This window comes from Vidua macroura, chromosome 3 (assembly GCF_024509145.1).
Source record: "Vidua macroura isolate BioBank_ID:100142 chromosome 3, ASM2450914v1, whole genome shotgun sequence".
NCBI lineage: Eukaryota > Metazoa > Chordata > Aves > Passeriformes > Viduidae > Vidua > Vidua macroura.
Genome location: NC_071573.1, coordinates 46,671,725 through 46,698,645, shown reverse-complemented (window position 1 = coordinate 46,698,645; position 26,921 = coordinate 46,671,725). Strand labels below are relative to the sequence as shown.

At 34.8% G+C, this 26,921-nt stretch overlaps 1 protein-coding gene across 1 annotated transcript in view; it reads right to left on the bottom strand.

The window, feature by feature from the left end:
* Positions 1-1,830: 1,830 nt before the first annotated feature.
* RYR2 (ryanodine receptor 2) overlaps positions 1,831-26,921 on the bottom strand; it is a 386,286-nt gene continuing 361,195 nt past the window's right edge. Inside the window, exons 92-105 of the mRNA XM_053974163.1 lie at positions 25,582-25,729; positions 23,923-24,009; positions 22,881-23,099; positions 20,672-20,802; positions 20,050-20,092; positions 18,015-18,148; positions 13,930-13,990; positions 12,479-12,625; positions 11,508-11,642; positions 9,035-9,191; positions 7,182-7,246; positions 6,317-6,417; positions 4,802-4,853; positions 1,831-3,143 (exon numbers count right to left, since the gene is read on the bottom strand). Of these exons, the coding sequence (XP_053830138.1) occupies positions 3,048-3,143; positions 4,802-4,853; positions 6,317-6,417; positions 7,182-7,246; positions 9,035-9,191; positions 11,508-11,642; positions 12,479-12,625; positions 13,930-13,990; positions 18,015-18,148; positions 20,050-20,092; positions 20,672-20,802; positions 22,881-23,099; positions 23,923-24,009; positions 25,582-25,729 (1,576 nt within the window). The 3' untranslated portion in view covers positions 1,831-3,047. The remainder of the gene's footprint in view (positions 3,144-4,801; positions 4,854-6,316; positions 6,418-7,181; positions 7,247-9,034; positions 9,192-11,507; positions 11,643-12,478; positions 12,626-13,929; positions 13,991-18,014; positions 18,149-20,049; positions 20,093-20,671; positions 20,803-22,880; positions 23,100-23,922; positions 24,010-25,581; positions 25,730-26,921) is intronic.

Here is a 26,921-nt window from a genome sequence, read left to right as displayed (position 1 = left end):
ACTTAAATAGCATATTAATGCTATTAGAATTAATCTTGTAGTTATGCAGTGGCTTATCATTATCTTCCTTTCAATTTTCTGTGACTGTCTCAGTAAAAATAACACAGATAAGCTTCAAACTTTAAGGGATAGGAAAGACATAATAACAGATTACCAAAAGAAGGTGTAAAAATATTCAATTCAAAGGGAGAAATATATAAGGAGGCAACAAAGTCCACAAATAAATCACACCTCAACTACTCTTCCATCTTACTTTGTTTTTCCGTTGCCTTTCATTTCTTCATTCCTTTGCTTAAATCAACATGGATGTGCTGGGATCATCAGTTTTGGAGGTCTTCTCAAATTTTTTTACATTCAGAGATAAATAGGAAAAAATCTGTCTTTGCTTTTTGCAATAAAGGGCAGGAGATACTTTATTTCCCCCTGAAAATTACTGTTTTACCGACACAATCAGTAAATTTAACAGCTTAAAAAAACCATTAGCATACACAAATGTATGTGTAAGTATAACCTTACCTTAAATATAACATGCATGAATACCAATTTTTTAAATTTCTTGGGTCTAAAACTGTAGTTTTCAAGTGACATGTTATTATCACCTGCTCTTGTACATTGTGCTAGTATACAGGACACCTGTCAATGTTGATTTTTTTTGATGCAACTATTAAAGGCGTGAACTGCCTGTATTGGTTGACTGCTTACAACACAAAAATTCAAGGAAGTTGCATTTGGAACAGTTGCAGGAAGTTCAGTAATTTTCAGTAAAATCTAATACTTTTTTTCAACTTTGCCTATAGTTAAGACAAATTTAACAGTATTAAATTGTATCCCACAGTGTGTATTTTTATAGTATGCAGACTGCTTAAATAGTATTATCCTGTTAAAAGTGCACACTAGAGGGTTTTTTGTGAATTATCTGTTAAGATAAACGCTCTCCATGACAAACTTAGTGCATCAAACAGGAAATAAGTCTCTGGGACTCACAGAAAGCCTACAGCCTACAGAGCCTACAGAGGGGATTGCATAAACCAGAATCTGAAGGTCTGTCAAGAACATCTTTGACTTGGAACCTGAGGTTAAAGAAACATGTCACATTTATTCTGGTATTTACACAAAGCCCATTTGAATTTGTTTAGAAGATAAAGGAATCTTGAAATACCTCTCAGACTCATTAGCTATATATTTTTCTACAATATGTGCAAAATGAAAATAGCCTGTACTTATATGTGTCAAACAACAACTATTGTAATGTTGTACATCCAAAAAGAAACATCACTACAACTCCCCGTTTCTAAATCTTATCTAAATCTTAGACACAAATCCCAGAAAGGCTGAAGGAAGTTGTTCCAAATAGGGAGGAAATAGAGCTGTACTGAACATTCCAGTCTGGGTGAAAGTGGTTTAAAAAATGAATACAAATTGCAGTTGCTGTACCTATCCCTTGCACTGTCACCAGTTTGCCCAGTCTCTGGCCTCAAATCTTGCAAAGTTTGAGAGAATTTTACCAGAACTGTGAACAGGATACCAAATTCAGCAAAATTCACAGAACTGAAAGCTTGGCTTTTAAGAATACAGCCTTAGTATTTTTAAGTGATTATTCCCTTAATTGTATTTTTTCTTAGGTATAACTGAATACTGATACAGAATTTTTTTTGTGACAAAAAATGTGACCTGTAAATAAATGAGGGAGAGCAACAGAACAGGAGGAAGTCCAGCAGAAAAGACCAAAAACAGTACCAAAACATTTCATTAAGGAAAGAGTAGCTTAATCCTGGTTTGAAGTGGTTGAAATTAATTTAGGGATTGATAAAAAGACTCTATGATAAAGACTTAAAATGCTACCAAAACCAGCTTGTTTCCATTCTGAATGTCTCTTTTTATTTGTAAAGATTGGCATTACAATTGAAAAGGACTCAAAATGGAGTAATGTATACATCATTGGTGTTTCGTGATGCAACTGATGGAGTCCCTGAATGGATATTGCTTCAGCTTTGCTTTTAAAAAATAATTTAACAAGAAAATCTTCAACTCCACTATCGATCACAGGTGGCAGAAATGAACGAAAGAAAAAAAAAGAAAACAGAATTACTGTCAAATTCATAACATATATTCATATTGTTGGTTGATGATGCTTGTTCCAGATGTACAATAAAGCCCACAACACTTTATTACTATGGATATAATTATTGTGAATGTTTTTTCATGTTGATCAACTTGTTTCTGAAGGTTGTTTTTGATTGTTTTAAACTTGCATAATAAACATGCAATGAAACAATTCTTGTTAAAGTGTTTTTTGCAGCTGTTTTGTATTCATACAAAGATTTCATAAAGTAGCAGTGGTGTATCAGAGCATTACCAAAATAAGAGCAAAAAGCTAAAGAGGAAGGTAAATGTGAAATGAACTTGATGAGAATAACCTAATCTTGTCCTGAGACACTCCAGTCTTATTAAAAAGATGTGCACAATCAAATCCCTTCCTCCCAAACCCACCAAAACCACAAAATAAGTATTAAATTGGAAGGGAAGACATAAAGGAAAAAAATTATGTCATCATGCACTTATCTTCTGCATAGCTCAACCCACATATAGTAAGGCACTATTTCCCCACAACTTAGAGTCCACAACAATCTTTTATGGTGCTCTGTGAACTATATATAGTTCCTTCCAGGATGATGAAATAAACAGACCAAATGAGTGTTGCTACCATGTCACCCCATGTGTGATCTTTTAGACAAGGGTATCATCTGGCAGTTTCAAAAATAAGCTGTCTCAAGTCTCTACTTGTGTGTGCATGTTATGTATAGGGACATCTTTTGTCTGTGCAAGTGGTTGGTTTGGTTCCAAAGTTGCTGTAATTTTTCATTGTTCTTTACTCCAGTGTTCTCAAAGCAAATACACAAGAAAATAAAAGTGCAGTTGGGTCATTAAAAACAGAGCTTTGGTGCTCCAAAATGCACACAGCTTTGGGGATTTAAGAAATCTTTTAGACATTCCAAAAAGAGCTGGGAAATACATGGATATTTATGTCCAGAAATCCTCATTTTTCCTTAGTTGAGCTGGTCTTCATATTGTTTTCGGAAGCAATCACCAGCAGGGAAAAACTCCCAGCACCGTTCTTGATACATTTTCCATACATATGATTCCTGAAAGAAACACAGTTTAAATTATTTTACTTTATTTAATGAGAAATCATCAACCATTACTTTTTTTTTTCTGTTTTATTTATATATCAATTCACTTTTTTTTGATTCTGTGCACAAAAGGTTGTTGAACATCAATCTGAAAAATCATGTTAATGACTTTGATTCATTTAGAATAGCTTTTAGGTTTTTGTCACCTGGTCAAAAAGCCCTATAGAAATGCACAGAAGAGAACCAGGTAGTTTAGTTCTTTTTGCACATCAAGGAGCACTTTAAAGATCAATTAAAACTGGCCACAAGACAGATAAGCAGGGTAAGCAGAATATTTTCTGTCATAGAAATTTGATTGAATTTCTGCATCAGTCATTTCAAAACATGTCTACAAACTAGGCAAACCAAAATGACCTTTACAGTCAGTATTTTCAGAGTCAGTGGCATTCGGTATTTCTTCCTTTCTGATTATTTGTTTGGGTAGGGTTCTGTCTTGAGACGTTCCAAAGAGTAGTAAAGAACATGTCAGTTTATTTCTATTTTGATCATACCACTTAAATGTGGTTTTGATTATGAAAATTCCATGGTAGAAACAACATATGTTATACCAGTTACAGAACCATAGAATTATTTAGGTTGGAAAAGACCTTTTAGATCATTGAATCCAACCATAAACTAGTGCCAAGTTTATCACTGAAGCATGTTCCTAGAAGTTACGTATTATGAAGTACTCTCAATTTTCAAACTATCACCTATCACTATCACAGTATCAAAACTGAATAGTTAGTCGATATCTGTCTTCAGGGAATACAGTAGGATGCACTGCCAAGAAAAGAGAAAGTGCATATAAAAAAAGACTTTCAAAAATCTCAGTTAGTATGAAATTCTCAAATGATAAATGGATGTTCAAAAATAGCAAAGCAAACACATAAAATCTTGTACTGGACAAGGCTGAGATTTATGCAAAGAAGATGATGCACACATCAGAGTTCAGAAAGAGTAAGCTATATAGCTTTATAGCAAATCATCCTTCTGACCCAAGTCTGTAGGGATATATATGTGATACTATTCAGCTCTTTTGTGTTTTGATCTGCAACACAGGAAAGAAAAAGACAGTAAATGTCATACATTTCTTAGTGACTTTTAACATACTTAAAGGAAGTTGAAGAGGGCACCAGAAGTTTGAAAGAGCAGAGAAGAACACAGTAGAAACCTCCAGAGAGAAGTTCACGTATTTTTTATTTTAAATATATGCACAAGTTCTTTCATATGGACTTATTCAGGAATGTAGACATAGAAGATTATATGCAGATGATAGTAATAAAATACAAATACTATTAAAAAAAGAATCAAAAGGGAGAAATGAAGCGTGTTGCTTTCATAGACTACTTTAATATTCTGTTTCTCATTTTTGTTTATAGTATGTACTTATATTTTGTGGAAATAACAACTTAAAAATAACAGGTTCAGATACCAAAAAAGGAATAGAAAGTGCTTCAGAATCGATACACCCTAACATAAAGCAACCAAAGTCTTCAGAATTGCTTAGAAGAGTGAGAGTTAGGTTCCACACCATACAGGGGCTATCCATCAGAAAAATCTTAGTTTTTCCAAGCCTGAATGCTTTTTATTTTAGAATCAGCTGACATTAATAGAGTTGTTCAACCTACCTGTCCTGTATGCTCGGTTTCATCTTTGTTAATAAGATACATCAGAAAAAACCTACAAGCAAAGAAACAGCTATTATGAATAGAGTGTTTGGAAACATTAGACAAACCACAAGGAGATGGATATTCTTTAGCATGTACAGTGATAATGCTGTTCATGGACTTACAAGTTCCAGATTTTTACCTATGATAATATTCTGAGACAGATTAAACACTGTTGGCATTCATTGTTCAATGAGTTGTTTATTAAAATGCATGATAATCAGTTTGACTTACTGTAGTTAGCAACTCAGTTAAAATGAAGATTTTCTAAACTTTCTAATCCAAAACTTACAACAGACAACATTTTCTTTTCCATGAAAACCCACTTGGAAGCAGACAGAAAATGGTCACTGGTAATTTCTTTTTTTCCTCTTCCCACACTGAATAAAAAATGCTGAAGATATCAAAGGAATTTCTGTTGCTGGAATTACAGTTTGGGGGAATTTTAGTAGTGTATGTAAGATCAACATAAGCAGAAAAGAACTTGTAATTTTTAAAAAAAACATTAGCCTTGAGAGTTTGAGCTGACATTCACTGGATGATAATTTCAAAATTTCACCCACAAGAGACATTCTCTCCAAATATATGTAAAAACATAAAATATGATCATGCACAGAAAGAAAAAAAAAAATTCTTCAGGCTGAGGCACTTTAAAGCAAGTACACTATAGTATGCTATTTGTTCAGTATTGAGTAAATATAGGAACAAAACCCCCTATGACAGTGCATCCAATGTATTTTGTTTGCACAACCTGTTTTTCAGGTGGAAGGTTTTCATAGCCATGTTTGACTTTTCAGTCTCATTATTTTGTGCATATACAATGCCAGTTTAAAAACACAAAGACACAATCCATCCCCTGCTTCATACTGACAGCACTAGTATGAAATACACTCTGGCACTGGATTTCCATACATGAGAGGAACAGTATGATATAGTGGTTGTAGACCTGATAATTGGCTTTATTTAGTTTAGTGGTCACTGGTGCCCTGCTTGGATTTTCCAAGTTGGACCTGATGCCCTTGGTTGATCCCTCTCATCTCTAGCTCCCCCTTACAGTTCCCCAACCTCCCTTTGTCCCTGGTTCTCTTAGTCAGCACTCCACACAAAATATTTTGTTCAATCTAAGTTTTTTTGTTCTCTCTTTCCATCAGTCTCCAGGCTAGGTCATATTGCTCCTCTGTACTTTATACACCCCATTCAATTTTACAATTTATGTAGCCTCTGCAGCCATATACGAAGTTTATTTCTACCTACAACCTCATACAAATTTCTTGTGCCACAACCAAGCTGGAAAGCAGGATATGAAACTTAATTAATTCCTTGCTGTCACTGCCCCAGAATAATACATTCAGAAAGTACAAGTGCACATCAAAGCCGAACAACACTGACCATTACTTATGCAAATGAGGTAATCAGGTACCTGCAGACGCTGCAAGGATCATGACTTAGTGAGGAGTGCATTTTTAGTGTACTCACAAATAATTGGCCAAGTTGTGCTCCTGTAGTGTGTGTGTTTCAAAGCCATGAGGCACTGTATCAAAGTAGTCATTTCCTATTCCACAGATAAAGCACTTCGTCTAGAAGAAAGAATATAGACCACTTCAGCACTATATATAACACCTTCCCTCCTTTCAGAAAAGGCAAACAAGTAACAATTTTCTTGAAAATAGCAATACATCATATATAATATGCACTGAACAAAAAGGCTTTTCTTTTAATGATTCAAACTGGATACCTCAGTTATAGAAGCTTAGAACCACTTGAATATTGAATAGAAGCTTAGCTACCATCAGCTACTGTTTAAAAAAATAAATCTTTGCCAGCTCTAAGTGAACAGGTATCAGGAAACAGAATGGTATACAATGATCACAGTAGACTTTTCTTAATGTTAAGCAGCACTTACTGTGACACATGGCAAATATTTACCTCAATCCTTGTCCAGCTGAAACTGAATATGCTCCAAATTCACATTACAAAGTGAAGCTGGTTTGCAACTCTTTCCTGACTTCTTAATGCACAGTTCAATGACAGAATAGAAAACCAGGAAGTACAAGATACTTTCACACATATAGTAACCAAAGAAAATTACATCTGAGATGAAATGTAACATCACAGTGCTAACACCCTGCATTAGAAACCTCTAGTTAGAAGATCCAAAAGACTTAAATAGCCACAGACATGCAATTCATTATAATTCACATTATATGGTATCACACCATGCACAGGACTGTATTTTTCTCTTAGTTTGAAAAACTATCCACTAGCTAAATTGTATTTTTACTGAAAACACATACTCGTGAAATCTGAGAATAGGTGTGGTTCAGCAACTGAATGCTCTTACCTCCATGTCTTCCTTAACTTGCTCTTGCTGATCTCTTAACTCACCAAAAGCATCAATAATTAAACCTAGGGTTTAAGTTAAAATGATAGTTAATGTTCAATAACAATTGTGACAAAGAATATCTGGAAATCCAGGGATAGCATAACTCTGATAAAGAATATTAAATGAGAATCTTCTGCAGAAATACTAGAAACCAATATACATCCCAAAGGCAACAAAACCATGAAGAAAAAAGAGCAAGCCAAAGAAACACCAGTAGCATGTCTGGCAGTACCGTTTTGAATTATAAAATGGGACAAGCAGACTTCTGGTTTATTCCCAGTGCTATAATCTTGACTTAGTACATTAAGATATACATGGGTTTACAGTGATTAAGGCCCTACTATAGAAAAAATAACACTGTACATTTAACAGAGATGAGATATTTATTAAATGGCAGATGCAGAGAGGCCCAGAGCTCCATACATCCTCTCTCAAGATGGTTGTCATGTAGCCAAAGTTTTCACTATTGGAGCTCTGACAGAATTAAGGGGTCATTTGAGGGAGAAACAGAAAGAAGAAGAAAAAGAGTCACGTGCTCTATGGCTCACACTGTAAACTGCTTATAACCTTCCCTTCGCTTACTCCAATACAAATAAGGACTAACTCCACAATGACTATTGACACTCCTGTACCCAAATCTGGACATATAAGGACTCTATTCTTCAGCCACTCACAAAATGAAGAAATGAACCACATGAGATATCCCCATTCAGGGTATAAAAAAATTTCCACCCTCCCCAAGCCCTTTAAAAAACCCTGTTGTTTGAGTAAGAGTAATAAACAATTTACCAGAAGCTCAAAGTTGCTTCTTGAATTTCCTTGTAGTGAGGGAGAAAGCACCCTTACTGATGTCAAAATTATCCTAAGTTAGCTGTCAGCTGACAGAAAGCAACGTATCAGTATTTATGACAGCAAGTGAACTCAGCAAAACTGTTTATCAATTTTTCTAAAATTGAGAATATACTTCTGTTAACTTGTGCGAAGTTTCATAAAAAATGACATTTAGGGCATTCTTGACAATATTTTAAAGGTATAGTAGGAAAAGAAACAGAGGTTTAAGTACTTCAGGTGATATCAATAAACATAATTAATGTAAACATAATAAAAAAAAAAAATCCTTGACATGCCAAAATAAGGTATCCACTATCCAGATTACAACAGTGAGAAACACTATCAGTCAAATAGTTTCACTGAAATTCCAAAGCTAACTAATGGCAGCTAACTTTCCACCGTCATTAACCAGGCTATCCTAAAGCTGTTTCATATCAAGCAATTTTATACACTGTTCAAATAAGGAAGCATCACACGAAACAGCAATTTTGTGGAAGAAAAGATTTAATCTCTTAAAGCTATGGTCCAATTTTCACACCACTATTACCAATCTGAAGATCTGCCAGATAGTCAAGAACTTACGATGTTGGCAGGGAGAATACTGACAGCAGTACTGATTTTGTCCATGAAAGCTCATGTAGGATGGGTTACACTGAAGGACAATTTTAAGTTGTGTCACAAGATTTCTGTATGAGGCTTTTAGAAAGGGCAGTGACAAGACAGAAACTGCAGTGACATCAGTATTCCTAGGGCAAAACATTTATTTTGTTTCTGTTGATCCAGTTAGAGCCTGCTGATTTTACAGAGACCCAGAAGAGCAGTGCATGAGAGTCAGCTGGGTGTGATTTTCTATATAAACCGATCCTTTGTGATCTGCCCTGCTGTTCTGTCTGAATCTTAGGTTTGTGATTACCACAGCACTAAGATCTTTGTACTGCTAAATAATGCTTTCAGTCCCACTATGGATTACAAAAGCATACCTTGGATAATTGCAAGCAGGATAACAATCACAAAGAAGAAGAAAGTGATGTCAAAGATAATCCGATAGATTTCATATTCATCTCCTGCTGGATCTTCTATTTCATCACCAATGCCTCCTCCTGCACGTACTCCAACATACATATGAAACATATAGCACTAGAAAAGACAAAACAAAGGGATACAAAGGTTGTTTGCAGCTAAAAGCAAAAATACCCAGTTTTACAAATTCAGTAATTGGTAGAACTGGTCTATGGTCTAGGAACTATAACATGTCAAGCCATCTTTTTCTCTCCTTTGAGATTATGCATATTTCTGATGGAAGGGAAATGCTACTGTGCAGCTGAAGCTGCAGTATTTCATGTTCTATCATTACGTAGCAGTTCAATAAAGTCAAAAGTTCATCTACCAGAAGCTCAGCAGCACCCCATGATTCATGTAAATTCATTTCACCAGTGTAAATAGGAAAAAATACCATCACCACCATAGCCATCTCCTTTTCCAATTTCCCAGGTCAAAAGTGACTGTTTTTAGTGTTTCAAATTTAAATTTAAAAATAAACAACCCTCCTCCTCTAGCCACCTACAACCTACAAAAAACACCTACAACCCAGCAAAACATCTTTGTGAATGCTTGTGCAGAGAACAGGCTAATTATTGAAAATATCTGAGAATAATACAGTGAAACTATGATATGAAAAGTGGTATAATAGGTCTATAAGAACAGTTGCCTGGGATGATGACAATACAAAATTTCTAGTTTTATCATGTTATAATTTAATAGAAAATTATGGTATCGTTCTCTAGAGGTCTAGAGTATGCAATTGTTTTTTTCTTTAAGCATCTTTGCAAACTAGAGGTCAAGGGTTCTCACCCTCTATCAAAAAATAGTGATGACAATAACTAACTCCTAAAGCCTAACCATACAAAAAATCCATTCTTCTATTTCTATACCACACTGTCCCCAAAATTCCTTCTTTAAGAAATTGATATAGTACCATATAATGCTGAGTAACCCTTGCCTGAAAAATCTAAATATTTCTAAAGATAGTTTATACTCCAAGACTAAAAGGTAATAATTAACTTAATGACTGAATGTAGTGTTACTTATGTAAAAGGTTTTTTTTTTGTTTATTTCTAAAAAGCTATGTATAATAATTTTATTTTAAATCCCATTTCAAGACTTAGTGTTTTTACAAGACACAGCCCTGATTTTACAGCATACCACATCTTATTCTAACTCACTCCCGTACAGTATTAAAGCCTTGTGGTATGAGTATTGTCAGAGAATTACAGAGTAGGTCAGATCACATCACTTCATGAGATCTCTGCTCCAAGCAAGGCCCAAACAACCTCAAAAAAAAAAATGTTTTAGGCTTTATCCAAGTCAGTTCATTACAATTCCTTAGGATGGAAACTGCAACAACCTCTCTGAGTAACGTGATCCATTTGGCTCCCCTCAGTCAGAACACATTTTTCCACTTTATGTCCACAGTCTCCTGTCATGTACTTTCTGTTAGGACTTGGATTTGTCTTCCCAATAATCTTTCTGCAGACTCTGGTAACTCCTCTCACACACCCTCCACCCTGAGACTTTCTCTTCTCTAAGCCAAACAAGCCCAGTTCCCTCACCTCTCTTCCCACAAGCAAGTGCTCCAGCACCTGACAATTTAACAGCCCTTCACTGATTTGTGTTCCAGTTTATCTGGTTTTGGTGTGCTAAATGTCCCAAACCGACAAAAATACAGACATACTACTCTGCTTCAACGGTTTATCTATTTATTTGGCTTTTAAATGTTGTTGACCCCCTGGAAGAGATTCATATTGCATAGCACACTGAAATATATTTAACTGTTGTACATGATTGATTGTTTTTTGAGAGATATTAAGGGCAATGCACCTTGGAAATTCTTTGTGGTTTAAGCTCTACCTACTACCCATAACTCCAAAGTCTGGCACTGTCTTGGTACAAAATAATTTAAGGCAGCTCTGAACACAGTAGTTACTGAACAGCCTATTAAAGATAACTATGGCAATTCATGCTATGAGAAACTGATGGATTTCAAAGCTTAAACAAGAGTTTAAGTATTTGCATTACTTATGAAAATTCTTGCCTATAACTGACCCTCCTCCTGAACAACCTGTCAAATTTCAAGATTCAGAAGTGCTGCCCTTTAGCCAGCTCAGCTTCACAGCTTGTAATTGTTTTGCATTTTTTGAACAGCTATAGCAAAGCATAGTACCACATTTCTTTTACTCCCTTATGGAGGAGTTTTTTGAGCATACACAAGATCTATCTATTTGTTGAGGATGTTCATCATATGTGTCCCTGTGTTTTCAACTGCAGTCTTTCCTACCTGCTGGCTAATGATATGACTGTATGAATACCAATTAACGAGAAGGTCAGGACAAAACCACAAAAGCTTGAGAAAAAAGAAAAAAAAAACTAAAAACCAGAAAGCAAAGCAAGACTTACTGTTAGCATATCATCACATTTCATGTCTGGCATGTCACCATCTTCACTCTTGTTGTAGAACTTGCGGAAAAAATTGAATGCCACTACTGTATACAAGTATACCACTACTGCCAGTAATCCCACTGTTAGGACAAGCTGGAAGACAAAATTACAGAATGGGTGTCACCACTAAGGGATTGTGATTCATCTTTTCTTAAAAAAAAAAAAAAAAAAAAGAAACTAACAATAAACTGTATGTAGTAGCAGCAGAAAAACTTTTAGTCTTTAAGTATTTTTGTAATGCGGAATAATATATCTGCATATTCTCATGCAAAGATTATGTATTTCCTTTTTTTTTCTTTTTTGATCAAATAATTACAAAAACAACAGATACACAAGGAAACAACGATTAGAATCATATAGAATCCCCAAAATCAGATGAAGATCTGAAAATTCACTACCTAATAGTAATATTACTATCACCTAGTGCATAATTAATTGAAATACAGTTATCAACTAATTTAATATAAAAGCAACTTTATTTTTACATGTATGAAATTACATATAAAAAGAACCTGTTCCTAATATTTTAATATCTCAGAAAAGCAGCAACAAGTACTCCACTGCTCAACTGCAGCATCATTCAGATTTTGCTCTGAGCTTAATGGAAAGCAGCTGGGAGGGAGCTTCAATATCCTGTAAATTGATATTTCACTTGTGTAGCTCCCAGATCTAAAAAGTTCCTTATAAATAATTCCCCCTTAATTCACAGGTAATTTGCTAAAACTTCAGGAATATTTTCAGAAGGGAGAATACTTTTGCTTACAAATCCCATTGTCTAGCTTCATCATCAATTCAAGTTCTAGAGCTCATGATGAAAGAACATTTCTGAACATTCTGTTCAACCTGCAGAACGCCTGACTCAAGTAATGACATGATCTTTCCTGTGTACTTCCTGAGTAAAAACACTGAAAAGAGATGACAGTTGATACCTGTTTGCCATTGTGGGTGACTGATGACAGGATAGTTCGCAATGTCTTGAATCCCATTGCAATGTCAAGGAGATGAGCAGCAAAGAAAAAATTGTTGTAATGGCCAAGGACTGACATGGTCATGTACCATGCTAGGTAAAGGAAAGACTAACAGAAAAAACAAGTAAATTCAAAATAGAATTCATGGCTTTCATCTATAACTTAATTCAAGACAATAAGGAAAAGTATAAATTTCTCAAATATGCTTTTCTTTAAATAGAAAACAATTCTTTTTAAACAGAGAATTTTCAAGATATTGTTGAGAATTATCTATTCATGCAATAACATTAAATCCTCAAATACAAAGTCAACAAGATATGGGCAAAATAAAGAAATTCAGAATTTATACTACAAAAACTAATTTTGAAATTCTTAAATCCTTATTTGTAAATGTTGCTACTGAAAAAAAAGAATTTCTGATTTAAATTACTTTTAAAAATAATTTCTAAACAATTACATTAAAATATTAATGCCCAAAGTTAGTTAACGACAATTACAGAACTGTGCAGGCAACAAAAAAATTTTATAATTAATTTGAGCTACTAAAACTCCTATTTAAACATATAAGTATTATTTAAGTAACCATGAATATTAATTTCATCTGATCCTCTATAAATTAATTTTTATTGAACTTAAAGACAAGTATTTATAAGAGAAATTATACTCCATCCCCTAAAAAAAATACTAGTCCCAAACAAACACTGTTTACAGATCATGCTGTCTCTAGACATGGAGGCTTACTGTTTCCACTTTTCCTGAGTACCTTCAGATTACACTTTCATTTTCCATCTGTCCTAGTTTCAAAATAATTTTTCCCCATTTTTCTTACCAGTAAATTAAGTAACTAGGCAAATAAATAATTGTAAAACTTAAAAATCATATGATGACTGACTTAAACTGCATTTTAATATTCTTGTTTATCTCTCTTTGTTTATTTACTTTTAAAGACTCCCTTTTTCAAATTTTTGAAATAATTTGTATCATTCTGTGGCACATCTTATTACTGGTTTCAGTGATAAAAATTTAACAATTTGAGATACATTAACTATATTGATCTGACTGTGCTCCAGGAATATTCAAGTGTTCATAATATTTATGAACAACAGGAAAAATGGCAATTAGCATTTATACAGTCAGTTTTCTAATTCTACAGTGCAGTGCTTTCTTATTGCTTCTAATAAAGCATATCAGAAATAGGGCAGGAATTGACTGAGGTTCTATTAACTACTACCAATTTAACTGTGAAAATATTTTGACAATGTCTCTTTAAGCTTTCAAGATTTTCTTCTTGTAGTAAAATAAATAGAATCCAGAGTATTTCACACCTCTCATTGAAGCACTTTGCATTAACAAGTGCTTAATTCATTTTAGAACATGAATATATAGATATATGTATAAATTGAGAAACTTACATTATCGGTGAAAACAACTCCTAATTTCCACATCTGATACTTAACATCAATGGAATTTAGCCTGTAAAAATAATAAAAAAAAAGCATTTTATAGCAAGACATAGCTGGAAAACATTAAACACAATCTGTAGGAAGTGCATTGTCACATAACAGGAGTCAACAGCCGATCAATTTCTTCAAAAGCTGATATACATTAGAACCTTGTTCTAATTCAGACTTTTACTCTGGAATGAATCTGTCAAAAAAAAAGGCGAAGATCAAATTCATAAGTACTATTTTGAATTCATCAGACCTAATGCTGATTGTTTTCAAAAATATTCTCATGCATACAAATGAAATAAGCTGTCTTTAAAATCCATGGAGAAAAAAAAATATTTTTAATGCAACCCACCTAAGCTTGAAGTAGCTAGTCAAAAAAGGTAACTGAATTTCCACCTAAAATGCCAATTCTTTACCGTATTATTATAGCATACCTTGAGTGACACAATTGGATGACATTAAAGACAGACAAATTTAGATCAGATGAATCTCAGAATTTGTTCAGAAAATTGACCCATTTTTCTAAGGATATAAGGAAAATCATTAGTGAAAATATGATAATTCTTACGAGTTAATGAGTTTTGATATAGGTACTTAGGAAAACCTCCTATTAATGTTACTTTTTTAAAATAGAAAGCATCCCATCAGATAAAAAACATTCTTTATTAACTGTCAACTAGGTAGGAAATACCCTTTCTTTTACACTGTGTCAAAATTTTGAGCCAGGCACTGCACAACGTCAGCAGGTGATACTTCATCGAGAATGGTGCCACTTGACCATTGCAAAAAAGAGAGCCTTGAACCAAAACAAAACAATGAGTTATAGGGTGTGCGTCAGCCTTCTGTGTGTTTTGAAGACAGAGCACAGAACAGATTATTTTGAGGTATCCTGCACAAAGCCTCTGCAAGAATCCACTAGGCTTAAGATTCCCAAGTAAATAACCAAGGGAGGAGTTATTTTACATTAGCATCCATAAGGGGAAAGGTTTGAAACTGAGATTCCTATATGTGCATCAAAGGAACAGGCTGGGCATTTGGACATTAACAGTGACTATGCCTGCGTCTCAACCACAACAGCTGAAGCCCCTACCCACCTGCAGATATACACTTCTACTTAGACAAATAGGCACATCCACACTTTTATAAGTCCTGTAGTGTCATCATAGCAAGTGTAAATCTTGAGACTTCAGGTGTAAAAATTACTGCAAATACAATTCCTTAATTTTTCACTAGCCATTATGGGCAAGAGATACACTGCCACTTGAGGAAAAAGTCTCCTAGCTTTCCAGGAACAATCCTGTTCTCTGAGATACCACATTACTAAAAAGGTAGCATCTCTGAGATACTACATTACTAAATGTAATGAAATTGTTACAAAATATTACCACATTACCCACTCCAGAATATTTTGAAAACTCAGATTATTGTTTCTTATGGCAAGTAAGAACAAGACCTTTTAAATTCTTCCACATTCTGAGGCCAACTGCATTCATTGTTTGTACATTTCACATTTAGGATATGGTTTAATTTCTCCAATTACAAAATTACACAATTTCTCCAACCTACAAAAACTTCAGATCTTCCAGGAGAAATTTACAATTTTTCTATTCCTGAATGTGGAAGAATTCTTCTACCATTTGACAGAAGCCCTGCTTATTTTCCAGATTAGCCTTATGTCAAAGGTTGCTGCAGATGCTTAAGCCTTATCTGCCTCTTCTATTGACTCTGACTAAACTAATGATCACAGAAACAACAGCAGTTAGAAAGGTAAAGGGACAGGGAAATAATAATGGCATCTCTGAAAATTAACTTTTATGTTTGTGTCTTCCACATTATTTTCTCAGATATACTACATCCATAATGCATCTGATTTAACACCATCCACCCACAAGAAGAAACTAATTCAATAGAAAAACAGCACCACTGTCTCAATCTCAGTGTGCAAAATTTAACTGTCTTTACTGTCTAATATACAGGAAAGCTCCAACTGCATCATCTTTCTAGGTTGGTTATAGTTAAATAATACTGCAACATATTTAAATCATTATTTAAATGTTAAAATATTTATACATTTAAATAGATACATTTTAAAAGTATTCAAGACTACATTGATGAGCTGGATGGCTCTTCACGAGTCAGTAAAATGCAGATTTTTTTTTAATGCAGTATATCACTGGGACAGGCAGAAGCTTTTGAAGAAGCATCCTCACCTGCAAGTAGAGTGCTTTAAGTCCCTTGCAAAAAGACACATGCAAATCCCAGGCTATTTTCCCAAAGGAAAGGGAGAGAAAAAATAGGAGCTAGGGGTCAAGGAGACCTGTTTACTTGTATTGAAGATGAAAATGCTGCTCAGTGCACTTCCCTTCTGTGTTGTGAGACACGGCTATCTGGTTGCCACCTCCTCCTGGCACAGGCAGGAGCAGAAGCACCAGAGCTGCAACCTGAACCAGGTCACACCATTCTCTATTTTCTTCCCAAGGCACTGCAGTAAGGGGTCACTTCCAATGCTTTTCCTACCTCTCTCTTCCCCGCATGGTAAATACATGTCAAATTTGGAATCTGGAATATGTGCAAGTTTTAATAGCTTCATTAGTATTCATTTTTGAAACTTTTAAAAAGTGGATAAACATACCTTCCTGAAGAGTATATTTTTTTATGCGACTGGTTCTGCAAATTTTTATAATATTTTTTTATTTTCCTGTAACATATTAATCTGATATGAGTATGAAATGATTCCTCCAGGGAGAATATGAAAGATGGATGAGGTCATAATTTTTTTTTTTACTGTATATGACATGGAGGAGATATTAGAGATGTTAAAAATAAAGGCATCCTTCACACATGAGTCATAAACTAAATATTTCATCGGCCTTCTTCAACTGCTTAATTCTGGTCTGTTTTTTCAAGATTATTCACAGAAATATTATTTAAATGTTTCTCCCCTCATACGGGTATAAGCACACAGGGAAGGGAAAGTAGTTTTATTTTGTTTTTATACCAATAATAAAAGTAGTAGGTTTTTTTCCTAAACTCAAGTATGGGTCCTACTGTAATACAGCAGGAGCAAAACAGCGTGGAAGAAAGCATTCCAGAAAGTACTCCTGCCACAGTATTAAATTTTGTTTAATACTGAAATGCCACAGAGTCCTTGAGCTTTTACACTGCACCTGACTGTTCAGACAGACTCCTGGTTTATTAATATCCATCATTTATAAAGATGGATAAAAGAGTCTTCCTTATAAAATCAGCTCTTGCTTCAATGCACTTCTAATCTACCAGTAGTCTCACTGCCTACTTCTCATAATCCTTGCACACTCATAGAAAAAATGTTGCTTTTAGAGAAAACTTTAAATAAACTCTTACATCAGAATCTCTGTAGCATTAAAATTCCATCTGTTAAAATATGTTCTATCTAGTTGAATACCTTTTTTATAATGCAGAACTGGAAAAAACTTTTTTTGTAGTGCTTCATAAAAGCCTGTTCTACAAAGGAGAATTTACTACTCTGAAAGTCTAGGGGCTTCTCTTTATTTGTCTCCCAAATGATATATAAATGCATAGTTTAGGGAAAACAAATTATAAAAGAATGTGAAGATTAATCATCCAATTCCCAGATTTTACTGGTCACTAGCATTTAAATTTATTTCATAATTTCTTTATAATCAGAACACACAGTCCCATTTTTGCCTATTCTTTCCAGCAGAGCTGAACTGAAAACTTGAAAAGGAGATTCCAGCCCAGCTGTGATGACATTATCAAAAGAGTGCGAATGTGATGTATTCAAGCTGCTGTGCACCAAACTAAATCTACATACCTAAAAAACCAGAGGAATCCTGCATATACATTGTCTATAATTAAATAAATTTACTGTATCATTCAACATAAGAATTGATTTCTTATGCAAATATACATAAATGAGCAACAGATGCTTTGTCTGAATGACAAACCTTGAATGCTTGATTTTAACTTACAAAAAACTCCAACAAAATTTAAAAAAAGAAACAAACAAAACCCAAATCACAAACACACTGTAGGCAAATGCTTACACAGCAGAAAAGGAGCTATCCTTCTTTGGTTTTTTCTTTTCTCGAGCATCACTAAAATCAAGAGCAGCTTTGTCCATTCCTAGTAATTCACTGATCCTGTCACGGCCATAGAACTCACCATATTTATCCATTACCTAAAGGAAGGAATATTCAAAAATACTCATTAGTGGGGTAGATCAGCAGTTATTTGACCAGGATATGAAGACAAGAGGTTTAACATACAAGGAGCCTGAAAACAGTGCTTCATGACATTGTGATCACAAGATCTTGAACATAGAGTTACGGCAAATAACTATTTTCAGTGAATTTAAACTAGCCCCTATCTCTTTCTTACAAAATTCAACATGTTTCATAAGTAATTTTGCTGTAAATGAACATTTACTTGCTTTCATTCTGACTGAACACACAGCTCCTTCCTAAATATTATGTCTCTACTCATTTCAAAAAGAATAGTCAAAAAAATACAAATTTTTCTATAACAAGATCATAACTCAGTGTCTCCTGCAGGTGAGGAGGTATTTTGCCAGCTTTCTAATAGGAAAGGCTTCAAATATTTATTGATAATTTTTTAGATTTTTAGAGAAGCTTTGTTCGTAGCAAGCCTGAAAACAGTGCTTCATTATATGGATTATTTTGTAGACTGGGGATTAAAATACAAATATATATAAAAGAAGACATTAATTGCAAAATAGTATATTTGAAGACAGTTAAATCATACAGCGTAGTTCCTCAGCCAAAGCTAAAGTCTTACACATAACTTAAAACCATACTCCTTTCCTTTTGATTTGAGCCTTCCTTGACCATCTACAGTGACAGAAGCAATGTAGAATTTAATTTTCTTTCTCAAGAACTCTGTGAGAGCTACTGCTTCCCCTTTGCTTAGACAGACAGATAGAAATCTCTATATAACTACCTAAAATATGAAAAAAAAAATTTCCACAGCAAAATGAGTACACAATCTGAAGGAATTTTTTTGGTCACGTTGACCTAAGACTGTTACAAAGCAGAAGAGCTAAGAGTATTAAAAAACACACATTTCTAAAAGTATGACACAAGATTTGCATTGAAGTGTGAATGAGGGGTAAATCTGATCCAGTAGCATGCACACCCCCTTTTTCAATTGTGACCAAACACACTGAAAAGATTCTTTTTGCTGTAAGCTATTGTACAAGCATTAGATTTATTTCTTAAGAGCAAGCTGATAAAACATTTTAAATGGCATTTTTAAGAATGCTCAAGCCTAGAGGACAACAGTGGCACAGGGGCAGGCAGGAACCCAAACTATGGATTCACAGTGAATGGATGCTCTGCCTGGTCCCTCCCAGGGCTGTCCCAGAAGAGTCTCAGACCCAAATCTGAAACCCATAAAAATGAGTCACTGGTAAAAGCTCTCCAGATCACCTGTCAGACTAAGAGGATTACTGCCAAAGGATGCATACACTATGCATCCTATAAGTGGGATGCTATTGGATGTTACAGGGAGAAAGCAAAGATGGAGAAAGGGATGGATTTAGGTGACTTGGGGAAGAAAAGCCATGGGAAAATAGAGAAGTAAGGGACAAAAAAGGCCAGTGCATGTATATACCTTTCAGAGAGTTATAGTTGCCTGATTATGCCCTGTGCTTAAATATCTCAATTTGTCCTGTCTTCGTATTAATTACTTTTTAACCTTCTATTGGGTGAGGGACACCATTCTCTGCGAATGGAGGTGAATACATAAATACAGACAAGATATTTTATATAATTTGCATCATACATACAAGTACACACAAAATTCTTCATGTAATTTCATGAATGTATTTGAATTCCTGTTTTATACAAAATCTGTATGTAGAAAAAGTTTGAAATATATATAAAAGAAGTGGTAAGAATGTGCTAAGGAATTCTGTGTATTTTAAAATTGTAAATATGGAAATCTACACTGAATCAAAGTTATATTTCAAAGAAGTGTAATCCACATTCCTCCCAACATGAACAGAAATATGCTTTAGAATTTTATTTTAACCTCATAAATCTTTTTAAAAATAAGCCTTACCTTTCTTTTCACAAACTTGTCCCAATAGTTATTTGGAAAAGACCTGAAAAACACAGATAAACAAGATTACATTTTAGACAAATATATACCCACTCTGTTTCTAAGAGTCTCTATGTGGCTAACACCAGTCAGTCACTTGTGAACCCTCTGGAGTGAAAGCTGCCAAATGGTGTTCAGCCTACCATGTAAACGTGAGAAGCACAGCAGAGCCAATGCCTGCAGACAGGATTCTAGAGCAGCTACATCCCACACACGGCCCCACCAGGCAGAGAAACAGAACTTTAAACATGTGATGCAAAGCACAGCTCACACCTGAACTGACAGCAATGCACAACCACCATCACTGTCCTTGCCAAAACAAACCCATCCTGCTTCTTTTTTCTTTTATGAAGAGAAATAATTTTAAGGCAAGATATTGGGAATGCATAAGATTAAATAGTAATAGTAAAAATTATAGTAAACATTAGCCTTGCAGGTGCCTGAAAATTTTGTATATCCTTGCTAGAGGTATATCTCTAATAAATGTTTATTTCAGACAAGATGAATGATAAGCATGTAACTGGGGAAACAGAAGAGCAATTACTTACAGGGCTATAATGAGACAGAGTAAGTAAAAACTCACTGTGTGTTGATTACAAGTCTATCCCACTGTCCCTTAATATCATCCTCTGATGGCTGCTCAGTTATATATAGCCCATCAAATTCCAATTTCCTTGCTACTTCCTTTTCTCTCTTAAAAATAACCAGTGGAACCTGCAGTTGAAAGAAAATACAGAAATTATGTAAAATGCACTGATATGTCTGCAAACTTTAAGAAAAGCTGGTTGTTATGAAGAAATATGTATCAGAACTGAAGAAACCAAAAATAGTACTTTAAAAGACTAAAAATTAAAAGACTTAACAATTCCCTAGAAGACAGAAAAGGTATTGATACACTAGGATCAGGTTATTCAGAATCATTAAACTACAGCATACTAAACAGTTGTAAAAAGATGCTCAAAACATCTGAAGAGGGATCCTTCAGATAAAAACAGTTTTTCAGTGCTATGAGAGGATTAGAGGTAGTCAAGTGAAAGAGAGCTAAAATATTTTTTTAATCATTCGAAATTCTAGTTCTAAATATTATTTTGGGATGACATTTTTTTATTTCATTTTGATACCCAGAGAAGTTAAGAGGCTTCTTTTATTTGTTAAAGAATTTTTGAGGTTTCACAGTGGGAAACAAAGTGTTTTGCTGCAGAGAGCAAAGACGGTAAGCAACAAAAAAGAATTGTCAGCAGCTGAGACACCTAGCCAGGCTTTACCTACAGCTCTCTTTCATCAGCTGGATGACTTCAAAAGTACATTTCAAGAAGGCAGATGTAAATAGTGGTCCAATTTGAGTGAATTTTTCTAAGAAATCTGTTACCAGAAAAAAATAAACTCTACTCTTTCCTGGAACTACTTCACAGATCCCCAGAATTCACCCACCTTGCATTACCCACTTTGACTGTAATAGTAGTCAAGATTATTACTACTTCAGTATACTAATGGACATGAGTATAATGAAAATTAAGACTACTCAAGCAACATGGTGATTACAATAGATACAATAAAAAAGAGTTTCAACACTATTTTCAGACAGCTAAATGAGAAAAATGTAAGGGATTTCATGCTAAGCAATATTTAGAAGCAAACTTATTACACACATGCCTGCAGTTCAGAATATTTTGGACTTAAAGATCTCCAAAATAGAGACTGAAACCATATTTGGACCATATTTTTGTTTCAGAATTGGAAAGAAGTCAATTAATTAAGATAAATATTGATAGCAAAGTTTTTCCCTTTCTAGTCAGAGAATAAAAGTTTAAAAAATGTAGCATAAAAAGTCATAGTAGAAACAAACCAAAAAGTATGATGTGTGAGAAGAAAACATGTCAAAAACCAGAAACCTAAGCTTTCATGCTGCATGGCAACCAATGGAACAAAAAAATGGTTTAGTATCTATTGACCTGTAGGGATACTTAAAGTAGAGATAAAAAATCAACACTAAAAGTAGTAATATGATGACCATTTCCCTGAGCTACAAATGTAGATCGTGTCTTTTAGCACAGAATAAATTACTAGCCATTGAAAGAGGAAAAGAAAAATATTAAGGACCACATAAAACCTTAATAAAGCTATAAGGACAAATAAGAAGCTGGGTCATACCAAGAGTCCATTTAATTTAGCACTATCCTGCACTTTGACTTCCAGTTTTTGCCCTGGGAGTGTGTAAAAATGGGGGAAGAACATGTAAAAAAACTGCTCCCAGCACCAGAGATTTATGAAATTTGGTTTTCTTAGACCACAATTAGCATTTTGCCAACAGAAGTGGCATCTTTAATTTTCACATCCCTCACAGAGATCTTCTCCAAGATATTCCTTTAAAAGATGCTTAAGCTCCTGCCAAAACTCTACCAGCACAGTGTTTGTATGAACAGCTTGCATTTTATAGAATCACAATAAGCAGCAGCAGTAGTCCAAAATGCTGCATTCTTTTCAAATGACCTAATTGACAGACTACTAATTGACAGACTAGTAATCTAAAACTGTCATCTGTGTCATGTGCATTCACACCTTGTCTTTGGCAGTCACAAGCAGCTTCTGAAGTAAGTTACTACTGTAACTTTCTGACTGACAGCAAATCAGACTCTGGCCTACAGCCTCCTGAACAGATACATCACCTAACACACACTTTCTGTGTACATTACTAACAAAACAGATTTCTTTACACAGTGCCCCAACCTGCTTAAGCAGGTTGAATTTGTTCTTGCTAGACTGATAAAAAAAGAGTTAATTTTTTTTCTTACTTTCAAACAATAATACCCTATGATGCAGAAGAATGAGATGACTGTGTGTAGGATGGCCAAAATCCTCAGTGTGGGCTCCATGTAGCCACTGCTTTCTTCCAGTACATAATGCACTGCAATGACCCTCTCATCATCACTTTCCAGGATGTTCAACGTGGTACTTTCACCATCAGATACCACAGGAAGCTCCTTTTCTTCTGTCACAGCAGATGTGGAGACCTGTTTAAAACACTTAATATTGCAACTGTATTCCTTTGACAGGAGCTTTACAATACTACAAGCTAAGTTGCTGAGCTGAAAAAAATTACACCAAAGACAATATAACTGTAAAGAAACTTTAAAGAATTCGTTTTTTGCATAAAAATGTCCACAAAGAATACCTCAGCAAGACCTTTTCATCTTGTTACACCAGTCCATGAAAATTGCTTTTTCTTCTCTTTTTTCCACTGTCTGTCCATGTTACCAAATTTGGTCCATGATGAATTTTATCACTTCGAAGTCAAGAAAGGGCACGGCCCTCTTAGAAGAAGCCCCTGACAGTAGTCTTTATCATCACGGCTCTCTGCCAGAAAATTATTCAAGTCCAAAGTCCCTAGAGTTGCATTAATGCTACTAAAATCTTAACTAAATCAGTGATATTCTAGGCAGCTTAAGATGATGTGACTCCTGGATGTACATACCCTTTCAGGGAGAGCATAATGGCACAAGAAAACATCTAAACTGACATGAATTAGTTTTAGTTACCTATGAAGGCTCAGCTTGGCTGGTTCACTGTACTGGGAAACGAAGCATCGGAGGCAAGGGTGTGCCTCTCAGCCCGCTGCCTTTGTCCCAGCACAATGCTTTGTCAACAACTATTTGTGTACTGGAAGTGTATTTTTACTTCACACAAACATTTCATCTGTCATCATGTTAGATTTCTGAAGTGGTAGGATGAAGCAGGTATTTAACCTGTTAGCTAGGCAGTTTTTCTGCATATTGACTACAAAACCCAGATGTTTTCCAGTGTGCAACTTAAAAAGTAGCATTTTGAGAAATTTACCTTATAGAAAAGAAGGATGAAGTTGATGGCAAAAGCAACAAATAACGCCAACATCCTCATGTTGTAAAAGTTTCGTGCAAAATAATTCTGAAAAGAGGACAGAACATAAATATACTTTGCCTAATAAAGATTCAACCATCATTAGAAAGTTGCTGCTGAGAGGGGTTCTTTGAGGGTTTTTTCCCCTTATGGAACTTCTTAATAGAATTATAAATATAAAAAAACCAAAACCAACAAACATTTTGAGTGATGTACAAGTTCTCTCTTACTGTACATGTGCAATAATGAATAAAGGACCTTCCATTTCACTCCATAAAGGATGAAAGATTTCTAATTGCTTCTTATATCTTTTTCATTGTCCTCTTAATATACTTGGAAACAACACAGATATCACAATGTAAGAGTAATCTAATAATACAGAAGTCTCTATCTTCCCTGTAGTTCAATATTCATACATATAGCAAATTGCTACTTTTACAAAAAAAAAAAAAAAAACAAACAAAACAAAAAAAAAACCCCAAAACATCAAAACCCCCCGCATATAAGTTTATCTTAAATATTTTCTATTCCTAAATCAACTGCATTTTTACCAGGCCAGCAAAAACTTATGTGTGAACTAAGTGACATGAATAAAAAGCTTTTCTGACATTTTCACACTATCAAAAGGACTGCAGAAATATACCTTTTCTCTTCCTGACAACACACAAACCTTTACAGCACACATTTTGAATGTTTTAACACTCCAAAAGGAATTCTGCCAATTTCAGCCCTAATCATAGATGACTATTAGTGAAATATAAAATGAGACTATTATTAGAAAAAAAATTTAGCTAAATTCACATTATTGAAATGGGACTAGCCTAAAAATGTATCTCAGCTCAAAAGCCAAATTTAAACACTTAATTTCTTAATAAGATTTTGACTGCAGTTTTGTAGTTTTGCTAGATTCTCATGCTAGAAGTAGGCCATCCCTACAAAATTATACACCATATACATAGCAAAAGTGTATTTCTTTTTGCTTTGCATTTCACTCTGGCCTCAGAGAATATGAATGGAATATCCTAGATAATAAAAGCATGGATTTTAAGCAGTTATGGAGAAAATATTATGCGATATTTTACTGAGAGACTCTCAGATGCAGGTTTACATGTTCATAAAATCTTATTTTTCTACAGGTTTTGAAAAGTTTGACAAACACTGACTTGCTATTTCACACACAAAAAAAAAATCTGCAACATCTTTTCTTATTTGCTTCAGGTTAAGCATTGTATCTTAGTTGATTCTTTTTATAGGAGAGCTTGCAATTTCCCAGAAGTCTCTCTCAGGGAAGGAGAAATCCTACTGTCTCACTAACTGCTGTAAAAATTCAGGAATTTTACTCCCAGAAAAATGCATGGATGTTTTCCAATGATGCACAGTCATCTCCGAATAGGTTTGGGACGATAATTGTCTTCCTGAGAATGAATATCTTGTATACTATGTTATTTGTGTGTTTCTTTTCTCTAACATCCCCATTAAACCTTTGCTTCATGTCCTTTTTTCTGGAAATGGTGGATAGAACAATGTGGTCCAGCAGACGCTATTTATCTTTACATGGTTAGAATATGGTGGTACAAGTCTCTGCCAACAGCTAAAAACATAAGCTAGAGAACAGCTTACAAGAAGCTTCTGCTGGTATGCAATGATATTCTTCCAGAAAACTGATTCCTGAACTTCTGGTTCTCCATATCTGTGTGTGTGCAGTTGTCTTAATTTCTGTTTCCCTTTGTCTTCCTTGGTTTTCTCTTCTTTTTCTCCATCTTCTCCTCTTAGGATACAAATGAAGGAAAAATAATATGTCAAATTAATAAAATTGCTAAATTAAAATTTCACGCTGAAATAGGTTATTGCATCTTTTAACAAGGCTCAAGTTGCCATGACTCATGCAGTTCATGCACATGACAAATATCCCTCTTCAGTCCAGAGTGACGAGAGAGTTCAAGGGTGACAGTCTGGTTAAGGCTACAGATGAACTCACTGGTTCAGCACCCTAAAGTAGGAATGCTAGTTGGTAGAGGCAGGTAATCAAAATTTTGCCTATCAGAGGTTCTTCACAACTGTGCAGATGATTCTTGCAGTGACAAAATGTCTGTAAGCTGGCAGCTCTATGTCTGCATGAGTGCCTACGTGTTTAAGTGCTCCCCTCCAAAGTCATGCACTTAAACAATCTAGTTCCCACAAAGGCTGCAGAAATCTTTGGTTCTTCTTGCATTTACAAGTCAAACCTCAAGTTTTAAATTCTGCATGTCTGCCCACCTGATGAAGTCATAAGTACCCACTCCAGGAGGAGATGAAGTAACATTTTGTCAGCATCTGGTGTGTGAGTATCACCATGCTGCGTCGTTAGAGAAAGTCAGAGTTCATGGTCTGCCTTCTCCAAGCACATGATCTAAAGAACTGTGAATTGCCTTAGAAGTTAATTTGAACTGTCAGCATAATAGATGAAAAGATCACAGAAGTCCATTTGAAGCCAAAACAGAGTGAGAGGCAACTTCTAAATTACATTATTTATTTCTCTGTTCCTATCTACAAACAGAATGAGTGATGTCCAAAGCCAGCTTCTCTTCCTAGAAGACATTTGATAAACTTTCACTTGAAAATTTGTCATGTCAGGAGTAGCTTCAGGGCAGCTAATAGTGCCAAGAATACAGGTATTACTGCAACTCACACAGTGAAGCAGAGCAATCAACAGTGAATGACCTTCAAAAGTCAGGAAGACTCTCCCTCACAAAATTATAATGGCCAAGTTAGAAATTTGCTGCACTGATTAAGAAGAAGAGTTTTTGTCATGGACAAGTGCTTGCCATCTCAGAAGAGCAGTAATTATTAGAGTTTAAAACTAAGGGATCTTCTTTGAATTTTGACAGTGATAAATCAGCTACAGAAACTGTACACAAGAATGTACATGTATCAGGAACCATAAAATACAGGATGGAGCTTCACAGTTTTTCCTGGTTAAA